The 14,057-nt window shown below is 41.5% G+C and overlaps 1 protein-coding gene across 2 annotated transcripts; it reads left to right on the forward strand.

The window, feature by feature from the left end:
- Window positions 1–802: 802 nt before the first annotated feature.
- LOC108717780 (transcription factor BTF3) lies at window positions 803–11,818 on the forward strand. 2 transcript variants are annotated; one of them, XM_018265136.2, is made up of 6 exons: window positions 803–828; window positions 3,417–3,485; window positions 7,396–7,509; window positions 9,684–9,885; window positions 10,857–10,913; window positions 11,523–11,818. In XM_018265136.2, the coding sequence occupies exons 2-6, from the start codon at window positions 3,417–3,419 to the stop codon at window positions 11,567–11,569; spliced, it is 489 nt and encodes a 162-aa protein (XP_018120625.1). In that variant the 5' UTR covers window positions 803–828; the 3' UTR covers window positions 11,570–11,818. The 2 variants fall into 2 exon arrangements, with proteins under 2 accessions (XP_018120625.1, XP_018120618.1); XM_018265129.2 differs by having other exon boundaries at window positions 827–978.
- Window positions 11,819–14,057: the final 2,239 nt, after the last annotated feature.

The raw sequence follows: 14,057 nt of genomic DNA on the forward strand, positions 1-14,057 counted from the left end.
GTTTTTTTGCTGATAGGAGCACCGGCCCGGGGTTTCAGGTAAGTCAATACAATCATTTGGGGGTAGGGTTGCCACCTTTTTAAAAAAAATGTACCGCCCAGTGTTGGGGACAGGAACTAAAGGGGCAGGTCATGATGCAAAAAGGGGTGGGCTGTGCCTCAAAAGGGGGCCACATCGCCAGAAGCCGAAGAAAATGTAAGTTTTCACCTGAGGGCAAGGGCTTTTGTTAAGGGTATTACAAATTACCGGCAGCTACATTGGCAGTAAATTTGTAATACCGGCCCCGGCAGGTGTTTTATCGGCTACGCTGGTAAAATACCGGCCGGGTGGCAACTAGGGTTGCCACCTTTTCTGGGAAAAAAAATGGCCTTCCTATATTCTTGCGTTTTTCTCCTATTAATAACATTGGCATCAAGCATCATTTTTACCGGCCTGTGGCAACCCTAATGGCAACCCTACTTGGGAGTGCCTAACATTTGGCACTCCCAAGTGGAAGATGACAGGGGAGGCCAAGAGTTATAAGGTTCTAATGCCCAAATAATGCTCAATTTCAACTCCTATTAGTAAAAAAAGTACAAGCTCTGGATATGTTGGGGGCTACTAAAATCAATTTGTTGTGGGGCCAAGTAACATCTAGTTACGCCACTGTTCTCTGACCAAATGTTTACGAGAGTTTGAAGTAAAAAAGTCAAACACTACTTCAATGAACTGGAATTGTAGTTTAGCCCACCATTTCAATGGACGACACGCTGCTACTAGCAGCAGCACTTCCGTTCTTACTAAAGTTATGCTTGAAACTGCTCTATCACAGCCAGGCAGAGGCGGGAGGTAGGTCACGTGGGCGCTGCGCCACTTCCGAAACTTCCTCTTGGCTTCCATCTTGCTCCCCGCGTGTGTGCGCGCCCCATCCCGCGGCTCCGTAGGAAGCCTTTAAACCCGGTCTGTTCACCAGGCACGCCCGCTGTCTGCCTTCAGAAGGTGAGGGACGATGGAGGGCGAGGGGAGCTGCGTGTGGGCCTAGGGGCAGGCTGCAGTGGTGACGGAGACTTAGTAATAATGCAGGGGGGCGGCTTTTGCCTTACCGGTGATTTGGGTTCGTTATGGAGATTCATACGCTTGAATGGCTCAGCTCTTCTTGTTGGATAGTGCGGATTCGTGTCATTCGCTGGCCAGACTGAGCGCTGTTTGATTAATGTCAGTGTGAGAGGATCCACGGAACCCCCCCCCCCCCCTTATATGGTACTGTCCATCCGCGTGTGAGCCGCTCTACTGGGGCCTCCTGCTGCTGTCAGCCTCATTGTGGACTGGTAGAACATTGTATCGCCTCTCTATACTTCCTGTATGTAGTGTAGTCATTATTATATGCTCCTATTCTATTCTTTTCTATTGTCACCCCAGGAACCACGAGGGGCCCTTGTAGAGGCGGGGCCACTGTTAGAACAGCCCTGACTCTTATCTTGAGCACTTCAGCCAGACAACTGCTGATCCTTATTCCTCTAACCCAGGGGAAAGGGAGCTCAGCCTGATAGGGTCAGGGCCTAGTGCTGCTGTTTAATGGACTATTAGACTGTTACAGGAATGATTTACAGACAGCTCAGGGGATACTTGTCCTGTCAGGGGCCTGTCCTGCAACAATAGCAGCCTGGCGGGTAACAGAATATTCACTGTAGCAATAAATGACCATTACTTCCCGACCCCTCAATCTCCTTTGAGGTAATTAAGGCTTAATCACACATTGGGAAAAGTTAATGAAATTGACCAAGTAGGCCGTTATTGGCAGGGAATTCTCATTTCACTGATTGAACAGTGTAGTGTAGCTGTGTTTGATATTAGGCAGTAGTAGTAATATACAGGAATTTTCCGCTTGGCTGAAACTCCCAACATTCACTGACCTGAATCGGGGCTTTTGTAGCCTATTAGCTGGAGGTTAGCTACACCCTCTATTGCAGGGGTCCTCGTCCTTTTTTTGTTTTACTTGTGAGCCAATATTCAAATGTAAAAAGAGCAACACAAGCATGAAAAAGTTCCTTAGGGTGGCAAATAAGGGCTGTGATTGGCTTATCGGTAGCCTCTATTTGGAGTGACAGCCTACAAGAGGCTCTACTTGGCACTATACTAAAGGTGGCCATACACGGGCTGATAAAAGCTGCCGACAGACCGAGTCGGCAGCTTATTGGCCCGTGTATGGGGCCCCCCCGACCGGCTTCTGCTTTCGGCCAGATCTCGATCGGATGGGACTAAAAATCCCGTCGGATCGCGGCTGCATTTGTTCGTTGATGCGGTCCCACGATCCGACCGCCCGTTCCCATTCGTTAGGATCCGATCGTTGGCCCTACGGCGCACAAACGAGCGGATCTCTCCGTGTATGGCCACCTTTAGTTTTTATGCAAATCTTGCTTTCAAGCTTGGAATTCAAAAATAAGCACCTGCTTTGAGGAACCTGAGAGCAACATGTTGTTCATGAGCTACTAGTTGGGGATCACTACTCTATTGTATATTCTGGACATAACCCCTCAACTGTAGCCTCTATAATCCAATTAAGACCTTGCTTATAGTTATTTACATATATCTAAGGAGCATGTGGCCCACCTCATTCTATTACTGTATAGGCAAGTGCCGGTGCCTTATTTCTTCTGTAGTTCGTATTGAAGTCTGGATACAAGCAGTACACAGTCACCTTCTTTTACATTGCAATGATCAGTGGAGCCTGTTCTTTAGTCTGTCTCTGAATGGAAAGTGTATATTTGAACTGGATACTGGCCGTTCTACAGGGCCAATTTCTCTGTTTCACTTCATATACAGGTATGGGACCTGTTATCCAGAATGCTTGGGACCTGGTGTTTTCCGAATAACTGATCTTTCCATAATTTAGATCTTCACACCTTCAATCTACTAGAACATCATGTAAACATTAGAAAAACCCAATAGACTGGTTTTGTTTCCAATAAGAATTAATTATATCTTAGTTTGGACCAAGTACAAGGTACTGTTTTATTGTTACAGAGAAAAAGGAAATTTGTTGTAAAAATGTAGCATTTTTGGATAAGATGGAGACTATGGGAGATGGCCTTTCCATAATTCATAACTTTCTGGATATCAGAATTCCAGATAACGGATCCCATACCTGTACTAGATGATGCAAAATATGTCGCAGTTCAGCTGTGTGTCCCCATGGGAAAACATCACCATGGAAAAATGACATTGTTCTGCTGTGAAATAAACTTGAAGTGTCTGTTTATATCTTCCAAAGCACATGAATATTTCCTTTTTGTACCAGTCACTGCATTTCTGCGCCAATACATTCAGCTGTTTCTTTTCACAAATAGCATCAAGCAGGCCACGCTTTAGTTTTGGTGTTTGGATTAGAAAGAAGGGGAAACTTGACACATTCCAACGTGCTGTTCTTACTATTTCAGATGAAAGAGACAATCATGAATCAAGAAAAGCTAGCCAAACTGCAAGCACAAGTGCGCATTGGTGGAAAGGTAAGTACATCTGTGTACATTCAAGTTCATCTTTATTATGACTTATAGAAACCGATGAATACAACAAACTGGAGAGCTGCTGTATAAGGTTACATTGTTTGAAAATGGAAAAAATTTAGATTTTGCTGTTTTTACCACTGCCTATTGTTGCATCTTTGCTACTAATGAGCTTTGTGCATGTCCCAATATTCCAAATGAAAGCAGAGTAGGGCGTGGGGTCCCTCCAGGAATTACATTTGCTTGTTGTACAGGAAATATCTAAATGTTGTTTCATTCAGTTTAGCCCCTATACACAAGGGCCACAGAGCAGGATCATTTAGGGGTAGGCCACAACTGCATGGCTCTGTTGTGATAATTCAAACTCACAAGAGAAATAGCTGTCACAGCACTGCTTCTTGTTTGTCTCATGCAGTTCACTGACTGTGCAGCTTCACTGTATAGTCAGCTACACTTTAGAATGCATTAGAAATAATGGGCTGGTTGACCTTGCAACACTTTTCCAACACATTTCCATTGTTTTCAGATTGTTCACCAGAAATAGACTTTTTCTATCTTCTATTTGTGGTTTTTTTTCTGATGTTGAAGTTTTAAAGTTTAATTTTTCAACTTCTTATGTTTCTAATGTAGCTCTGGGAGGGGGATCAATAACTGTTCTAAATGGATATATTTCTTATAGTTTGTCCCTAATGAGCAGAATCCCTGAGTTTCATTACAGGCAGCAGTTAGAATTGATACAATAGTTGTCAATATTCCACAGATGCTGCTGAGAGATGTATCCACCAATGGAGCAAATTGTAACAGTTCAGAATCTGCACCTGGATCACTGAAACAGGAAATATTAAACTTTTAACTTCAGTTTTGGAAAAAACTGTAAACAAAAACAAAAAAATAGAAAGCAATTGAAAAAAGTCTTTATTTCTGGAGAACAATCTGAAAACAATTGAACTGAAAAGTGTTTGGAAGGTGAACAATCCCTTTAACAGTGCTGTCCAACTTCTGTGGTACCGAGGGCCAAAATTTTACAGGCCTATGTGGTGGAGCGGCGATAATGGAAGTCGGTATTGGCCACTCTCCTTTTAAGCGAAGGAAGATGAGGCAGAGCACACTCCTGGAGATTAGATAGCGAGAACCCCTGGTGCCCAGTGTTAGGAGTCCGGCGACCTCCAATATAGCATAAAGTGAGGGAAACACTGGCACACAAGGAACTTTATGCAGGGTTACCCCTTGCGTTTATTAAGTGCGCAAGTCATGTTAAAACATACCCTTAAATCCATATGCCTCATGCTTTCCTGGGGATAATACAACATCCCCCCAACACATGAGGGGCCCTTAACAACAAACTAACACCCCAAGAACAAACCCCTAACAGGTAGTGTAGGGCAAGCAGAGAATGACACACACAAGCAGCACTCTGTAAGCAGAGAATGGCACACACAAGCAGCACTGGGCAAGCAGAGAATGGCACACACAAACAGCACTGGGCAAGCCGAGAATGGCACACACGAGCAGCACTGGGCAAGCAGAGAATGTCACACACAAGCAGCACTGGGCAAGCAGAGAATGTCACACACAAGCAGCACTGGGCAAGCCGAGAATGGCACACACGAGCAGCACTGGGCAAGCAGAGAATGGCACTGGGCAAGCAGAGAATGGCACACACAAGCAGCACTGGGCAAGCAGAGAATGACACAAGCAGCAGAAGGCAGAACAGAGCAGGAGACAGGGAAACATAGTGACACAGTGCTGGTGCCCCATTAGCATTTTGTATAAAGTGTGAACAGGTGAACAATATGGGCAGTTTCAGTCTGGGTCTCAGGTGTGAACAGTACAGGCCTTTAGGGGTCTGAACAATAGAGGTGTCACAGGTGTGAACAATACAGGGGGATTAGTCTGAATTTAAGGTTTAAACAATGCAGGGGCCACTTAATCTCTGTAGTGATACTTTTTAAAGTTTACATATGGTAAACAAACACAGCATGTGGGGGGCCAAAGAAGGGGGTCGCCAGTTGGACAGCCCTGCCTTTAATATTTCATTGATGGCACTCATTGGAATTTGGTGTATGTGGTCCAAACATTTGTTTCAGGTAGTGACTCCATGAAAATATTGCAGACCATTAGCATGATTTGTGTATAGTACCAGTAAATCCAAATTCCAAAACCCACCAGCACTCCCTGGCCTCTCTGGTATAAGATGGCCCGGTGCACAGTTAGAAGGGATCGGCAACCCTTAATGAAGCACGTTAGCAAGAAGAAAACCGGCACTCAGAGCTCAATGCATGCGGGCATGGTCTGACGAAGGGGCACGCCCCCGAAACGTAACGTTGCAATAAACACGCATCGCGTTGCCCGCATGCATTGAGCTGAGTGCCGGTTTTCTTCTTGATATAGTACCGGTAAGTTACATAGCATGTGGATATTGGTTTTGAGTAACGGGTACAAAATGGCAGTTGATCTTTATGTAAGGATTTCATATAGATGACACAGATGTTACCATGATAGTTGTATTATACATGGTATTAGCTAAGGACCATCAAAAGCTTGCGAAATACTTTTTCAGTTCAGTTGTTTTCAGATTGTTCACCTTAAACTAGGGATGCACAGAATCCTCTATTTTCGATTCTGCCTGACCCCCAAATTGTTCACGAAAGATTCTGCTGAATACCAAACCAAATCCGAACCCTAATTTGCATATGCAAATTAGGTATGGGAAGGGGGAAAACATGTTTTACTTCATTGTTTTGTGACAAAAAGTCACGCGATTTCCCTCCTGCCCCAATTTACATATGCTAATTAGGATTCAGATTCGGTTCGCCGGGCAGAAGGATTTGGCCAAATCCGAATCCTGCTGAATATGGCCGAATCCGGGCTGAATCCCGAACCTAATCCTGGATTTGGTGCATCCCTACCTTAAACAGACTTTTTTTTCAGTTGCATTCCATCTTTTTTTTTTTTTTTTTTTTTTTTTTACTGGTTTCCCAAAATTGAAGTTTAAAGTTTAATGTTCCTGCCCTTGGTGTTTCAGGTGCAGATTCAGAACTGTTAGGGTAGAACTCCACAGACGATTTCTGCGCGATCCGACGCGCTGCGCAAAAACGCAGGCGTCAAGTCGAATGCGACGGAAATAAGTTAAAAGATGGAAATGTCGGATGAAGTTGCAGCATTCACCCGACGCGCATCTGCATCCGACAGTCGTGTCGCGTTGAACGTATGCAGCGACACGATCTGACATTGCTATTGCTTACCTTATTTCCGTCGCATCCGACTTGATGCCTGCATTTTTGCGCAGCGCATCAGACCTCGCAAAATTGCCCGTGGAGTTCTACCCTAACAATTTGCTCCATTAGTTGATACATTTCTCAACAGCATCTGTGGAATATTAGCAACTACTGTATCAATTCTAACAGCTGCCTGTAATGAAACTCAGGGGTTCTGCTCAGCAGGGATTGAAATGTATCAATTTAAAACAGTTAAAGTCGGCGACCCCCCCCCCCCCGCTTCAGAAAAACACAAGAAGGTGAAAAATGAAACTACACTTCAGTATTAGAAAAACGATCACAAATACAAAGTGTTTGGAAAAAGTCTTTATTTCTGGTGAACCAGAAATACTGAAACCAACTGAAATGGAAAAAGTGAGGGTGAACAACCCCTTTAATAACATCTTGCATTTCTTTGGCTAACATGAAACCATGGTCCAGTCCCCCCACCCCTGATTGCATCCATTCATGTTTTTTGCATGCAAGTTTTTTTACATTAAGCAATAAGCAGTTGTGACTTTATTCGAGGTAGAAATAAACCTCACAAACTCCACCTAATAAATAACCCCCTTTGTGTATGCTAACTGTACATTACTGTGGTTTCAGTTTTTCTGTTCTGTAAATATTTCCCTGATTTTGTTTGTTTCATTTGTTAGGGAACAGCTCGCAGAAAGAAGAAGGTTGTGCACAGAACAGCAACTGCAGATGATAAGAAACTCCAGTTCTCTCTGAAAAAGCTTGGCGTGAATAACATCTCTGGCATAGAGGAGGTAATGTCTGTGCTGCTTCCATTGTCGTCTTTGTGAGCTCTAGCTGCAATAATCTGATTTTGGGGCTTCTAAAAACTTGCAGTTTAGTGTAGATTTGTGTTATTTCCCTATGACATTCTGGTGCACCTTATTATTGGTTGATGCATGTATCATCTAGGTTAAAGGAACAGTAACACCAAAAAATTAGTCTTTTAAAGTACTAAATATAGAATATACTGTTGTGCTTCATTACTAAAACTGGTGTGATGCTTCCCAAACTCTACTTTAGTTTATATAAACAAGCTGCTGTGTAGCCATGAGGCAGCCATTCAAGGCTGAAAAGGGAGAAGAGCACAGGATACTCAGCAGATACCAGATAAGCTCTATAGTATACAGTGGGATTCTTCAGTACTTATCTGTTATCTTCTGTGTATCCTGTGCTTAAATGGCTGCCCCCTTTGCTACACAGCAGCTTGTTTATATAAACTATAGTAGTACTTCTGAAGCAAACAGATCAGTTTTACCAGAGCAGGGCAATCGTACATGAAATTGTCATTCCTTTAAAACACTTTCATTTCCTTTTAATGTCTAAAGACTGAGGTAGATCTTGGGTCTGCTATAGCAATTGATGCAACAAGATATTTTAAGGGGATGGTTCACCTTTAAAGGAGAAGGAAAGGTTAAAACTAAGTAAGCCTTATCAGAAAGGTCCATCTAAATATACCAGTAAACCCCCAAAGTAGGGCTGCTCTGAGTCCCCTGTGAAAAGAAACACTGCATTTCTTTCCTTCTATTGTGTACACATGGGCTTCTGTATCAGACGTCCTGCCTTCAGCTTAAACCTCATTGCCCTGGGCAAGAGCATGCTCAGTTTGTTCCTCTTCCCCCCCTCCCTTCTCTACTGTAATCTGAGCCCAGAGCAGGGAGAGACTCAGGCAGGAAGTGATGTCACACCATGTTAATACTGCAGCTCCTATACTAAACAAACAGTGTTTAGAGCTTTTTACTCAGGTATGGTAGATCATTCTACAGAATAAATATAGAATTCTAGCTTGCACTGTTGCAGCTGATCTATTGGCAATAAAATGCCTCCGTAGCTTTCCTTCTCCTTTAAGTTAACTTTAGTATGTTCTAGTATGGCTAAATCTAAGCAACTTTTCAACTGGTCTTCATTTTTTCTTTTTTCTATAGCTTTTGAATTCTTTTACTTCTGACTCTTTTCAGCTTTCAAATGGGGGTCACTGAACCCATCTAATAAACAAATGCTCTGTAAGGCTACACATTTATTGTTGTTACTTTTTATTACTCCACTTTCTATTCAGGCCTCTCCTATTCACATTCCAGTCTCTTATTCAGTTCAATGCATGGTTGCTAGAGTAATTTGGACCCTAGCAACCAGATTGCTGAATATGCAAACGGTAGAGCTGCTGAATAAAAAGCTAAATAACTCAGAAACCTAAATAAAATGTACACCAGTTGCAAATTGTCTGAAAATATCACTGAGACATGATACTAAAAGTTAATTTAAAGGGATCCTTTCATCGGAAAACATGTTTTTTTTCAAAACACATCAGTTAATAGTGCTACTCCAGCAGAATTCTGCACTGAAATCCATTTCTCAAAAGAGCAAACAGATTTTTTTTATGTTCAATTTTGAAATCTGACATGGGGCTAGACATTTTGTCAATTTCCCAGCTGCCCCTGGTCATGTGACTTGTGCCTGCACTTTAGGAGAGAAATGCTTTCTGGCAGGCTGCTGTTTTTCCTTCTCAATGTAACTGAATGTGTCTCAGTGAGACATGGGTTTTTACTATTGAGTGTTGTTCTTAGATCTACCAGGCAGCTGTTATCTTGTGTTAGGGAGCTGCTATCTGGTTACCTTCCCATTTTTCTTTTGTTTGGCTGCTGGGGGGGGAGGGGGGGTGATATCACTCCAACTTGCAGTAAAGAGTGATTGAAGTTTATCAGAGCACAAGTCACATGACTTGGGGCAGCTGGGAAATTGACAAAATGTCTAGCCCCATGTCAGATTTCAAAATTTAATATAAAAAAAAAATCTGTTTGCTCTTTTGAGAAATGGATTTCAGTGCAGAATTCTGCTGGAGCAGCACTATTAACTGATTCATTTTGAAAAAATGTTTTTTACAGTGAAAGGTGCCTGTATGTTGTCTATTGAATGTGACTTGTGTTTGCAGGTGAATATGTTTACAAACCAAGGGACAGTTATTCACTTCAACAACCCCAAAGTCCAGGCTTCCTTGGCTGCCAACACATTTACCATAACAGGCCATGCTGAGACCAAGCAGCTCACTGAGATGTTGCCCAGCATATTAAACCAGCTTGGAGCAGACAGCCTTACCAGCTTGCGGAGACTTGCAGAGGCTTTGCCTAAACAATGTAAGTATTGGCCAGCTTGGCTAAATAGAGGAATAATATCCAGATACCTGCTGCTAGATTCATTGTCAGCTCTGCAGTACATGTTGGTTCTAGAGCTGCAAGATACTATGTTCGGGTAAGACAGGGGTCCTCAACTGCCGGGGCTTGGGAAAGTCTTGAAATGGGCCGCAGAACCCAGGGGACAATTGGCCACCGACGCTCCAGAATTGGAGCCAAAAAAGGTTGGGGACCCCTGCAATAAGATGTTTCTTTCTGAATGTAAATAGTGTTCAGTCCTAGGTCCTGCATGAGTCAATTATTTAATGACAGAATAACAAATTGCCAGTTCATATGTTCCTTTTAAAGGGGCTGGAGGTATCTGAGCAATCTCTTAACATTCCACAACAACCCACCCTATTCCGCTGTGACTGAGGGTTCCTAGCAGCCATGGCGCCCAAAATATTGAGCTGATCAATCTGCCCTCCATCTCGGATATTTACTTTTGTCAGTTGTCTGTTTATTTGCATGGTGAAAGAAGTCGACTTGGCATAAACGACTCGATGCTGCAACTTCTCTGGCTGCTACATAGCGGGGTACACACCACCTAATATCTTTATTCTCTGTATGGCCATCCAAAGTTCCTCCCAGCAAATACTATTGGTTGTAGGACAGAGCAGAGACAGTATTTGCCCTGGGACCCCAATGCAATATGGTGCAATTCATTTGTATGTTACAGAAACTAGTATTTCCCCTGGCAGCTAAAAGTTTACAATGTGGGACATGATATTTGTATTTTATTTAGGCCCCACTAATTACACTTTTCTTACCAGCCTTCACTTGCTAATTGTGTGACCAGCTAAGCCACAGTCTCTTTATATATAGTACTTCTTTACATTATCTGGGGATAATCACACGGGTGCCACTTATTTTCCTAACCGACTATAAAGAGTACACTATGTAATTTTGTGGGTTTTTTTTTTTGTTTTCTCCAGCTGTGGATGGGAAAGCACCACTAGCTTCTGGGGAGGAAGAAGATGATGAAGTTCCAGGTAATACACAGATATTCTCAATGTTTAGTTGTATGTGCAGTATTTTGTGCCATGGTTATACAGCTATAGAATCCATTATCTGGAAAGCCATTATACAGAAAGCTCCAAATTATGGAAAAGCCATCTCTGATAGGCTCCATTTTAACCAAATAATTAAAAAATTTTAAATTTTTTTTTTTTTCTCTGTAATAATAAAACAGTAGCTTGTACTTGATCCCAACTAAGATATAATTAATCCTTATTGGAACCAACACCAGCCTATTGGGTTTATTTCATGTTTACATGATTTTCTAATAGACTAAAGGTATGAAGATCCAAATTATGGGCGGGACCCCAGGTCCTGAACGTTCTACATAACAGGTCCCATACTTGCATAAGATTCTTGAGCTGGATGTTTGCAGATATTTACCACTCCTCGTAATTCAAACATTTACCTATGGTGATGGCTAAGTAATTCAGTCTTTAGCCCTGTTGTGGGTCTTGACTGTGGTTGTAATTTACATGAAGTTAATATTATGTGCCTGCTGCTGGGGTGTAACACGAGTGCAAGATTTGTTATTGTGGCCATTCTGTAATCTTTTTTTTTTTTTTTTTCTGTCCTTTTTGCAGAACTGGTTGAGAACTTTGATGAGGCTTCAAAGAATGAATCAGTCTGAATGAAAAGTAGCTAAAAGGAACAAAACTTGAAAATCTGACGGAGCTCCTATTTTATAATGTGACTGCGTAGCCTTTTTGTTTGTTTTTTTACCTTCATGAGATTAAAACCCGCATGGATTTGAAATTCTTTCTATAGCAGCTCTGCAGTTACTTCATTCGGCAGATCATTCACCTTTGCAGCCACATAAAGTGAAACAGTCCTGGAAGTAAAATGTAAATGAATAAGCAATAAAATGAATAAGAATTTTGTTTGTTTGTGTGGCTCTGGTATTGACCAAGTTTAGTGTTACCGCTATAGATTATGATAAAGCATGTCTGACTTAATTCCATTCAAAAACAAATACCTGGTATTATAGCTGCAAGTAAATATTTACTGTAAAAAAATGATACATAGCAGGGTTAAGTACCAGTACAAGCCTTGCCTTTGCAGGAGTATGGCCTAAATAATGAGCCTGTTAAGTGCCCGTTAAAGGAGAACTAAATCTTAACTAAAGAAGTAGCTAGAAATGTTCTACATTTTGTTTTGTGCTTCTGTACCAGCCCAAGGCAACCACAGGCCTTTAGCAGTAAAGATCTGTGTCTCCAAAGATGCCCCAGTAGCTCCCCATCTTCTTTTCTGCTGATTCACTGCACATGCTCTGTGCTGCTGTCACTTACTGAGCTTAGGGACCCACTCACAATATACAGTACATGTAGAATAGAAATGTCACAATATAAGGCTGATTAGTAATTAATACAGATAATTACTACATGGCAGCACAGAAACCAGTGCAATTAGCATCAGAATTTAATAATCAGCCCTGTAGTATCAGCTTATATTACAGGCCAACCTCATTTTCTGCTTGATAATTAGTGACGACCCCTAAGCTTAGCTTCTCAACGGCTGCTCAGAGCCCAGAGCATCTGCCAAACCCAGGGTTTTTGCTAGAATGCAAATAGGCTAAAAGCTATTGATCATTTCAGAGTCCATTGTTAGTGGCCTACGCTTGCCATTTGTTAGGTGTGTGTGTGCATGGGATCACTCATACAATTCCTGCATTGCTGGGAAATAATGACATGACACTTTATGTAACACAAGAGCAGTTTATTAGTACGGGGACACAGTGCATGGGCTGCAATGGTTACCAAGCAAAGCAGCACTGATCGTGTCCTATTTAAATGAACTAAACAGGAGAGCTATGAAGCAGGTATAGGTTTCACTTACACACTATGTACACAATCACATACATGTAACATATTTACACTTACACAAGCAGAACATAGCACAAAACATAAATGGGTGCATTGCCGCTACCACTCTACATTACTGCACAATTATACTTTACAATAACTTATATTAGCATTTATCATTAGAGGGGGCCTAAACACAATCCATTTAATGGGATTAGTTCACCTTGAAATGAACGTATAGTTACAGTAATATTCTAAGAATTTGTGTGGCTTCTGCATGTTCTCCAGCTCCCAGGCTTGGAATATAAACTGCCATTTGGGCTTCGCTACTCGCAGTTCAGAATACTCCTAAAGCCATAAAAAAATAGACCATATACTAATGGGGTAGTAAATGTCTACACCAGAGGTAGTGACCAATACATTTGTCCACTTTCCGATTGGCTGCTGTGGGTTACTAGATGTAAACTCTGACTATTATTTCATTACCCCCTTAAAAGTTCATTTAAAGGTGAAGTCCCCCTTTCTGATGGCTCTCTAGCGTTAGTAGGGTTAGTGAGCGAATATATGCTACTAATTATAAATACAGATTTAGGGTACCCAAAGTGCAAGGGTTGTTACTTTTGAAGTAACCCTTCTCTGGATACAAATAAATACTGACAACCTTGTTATTCCATTTAATATTATCTTACACATTTTTAACTCAGGAAGGTGCAAGGATGTGGCTAAGTATAAATAAAGGACACCATATTCATGGCTGGTAATAATTACATGGACAGCCTTAAACAATGAATGTCCGGAGTAGTACAGCTCCTTAAAGAAACAGTAACACCAAAAACTGAAAAAGTGTATCAAAGTAATTAAAATATTGTGTACTTTTGTTCTGAACTGGTAAAACTGGTGTGTTTGCTTCAGAAAGACTACTATAGTTTATATAAACAAGCTGCTGTGTAGCCATGGGGGCAGCCATTCAAACTAGAAAAAGAGCACAAGTTACATAGCAGATAAAACACCATTGTATTGGGCAGGGCTTATCTGTTATGTGCTATGTATCCTGTGTCTTTTCTAATTTTTTTTCAGCATTTTGAATGGCTGCCCCCTTGACTACACTGTAGCTTGTTTATATACAGTAAACTATAGTAGTCTTATTAAAGCAAACACACAGCTTTTACCAGTGCATATGCTAACACTATATTATATGTTAAAGGACCAGTAACATCAATTATTTTTTAAAAAAAATTTGTTAGTAAAGAACACAAAAAAAACACAAAGACATATTAAACTTTTAAATCGCTAAATCTTTATTAAGAAATAACTCCG

The sequence above is a fragment of the Xenopus laevis genome, chromosome 1L (assembly GCF_017654675.1).
Source record: "Xenopus laevis strain J_2021 chromosome 1L, Xenopus_laevis_v10.1, whole genome shotgun sequence".
NCBI classification, from domain to species: domain Eukaryota; kingdom Metazoa; phylum Chordata; class Amphibia; order Anura; family Pipidae; genus Xenopus; species Xenopus laevis.

What these genes read in the sequence shown, in the direction of transcription:
- LOC108717780 (XM_018265136.2), top strand. Translation starts at nt 3,417, where the DNA reads ATGAAAGAGACAATCATGAATCAAGAAAAGCTAGCCAAACTGCAAGCA. An exon ending in ACATCTCTGGCATAGAGGAG is followed by an intron (nt 7,510 to 9,683) that starts GTAATGTCTGTG and finishes TTGTGTTTGCAG; the next exon opens with GTGAATATGTTTACAAACCA. An exon ending in AGAGGCTTTGCCTAAACAAT is followed by an intron (nt 9,886 to 10,856) that starts GTAAGTATTGGC and finishes TGTTTTCTCCAG; the next exon opens with CTGTGGATGGGAAAGCACCA.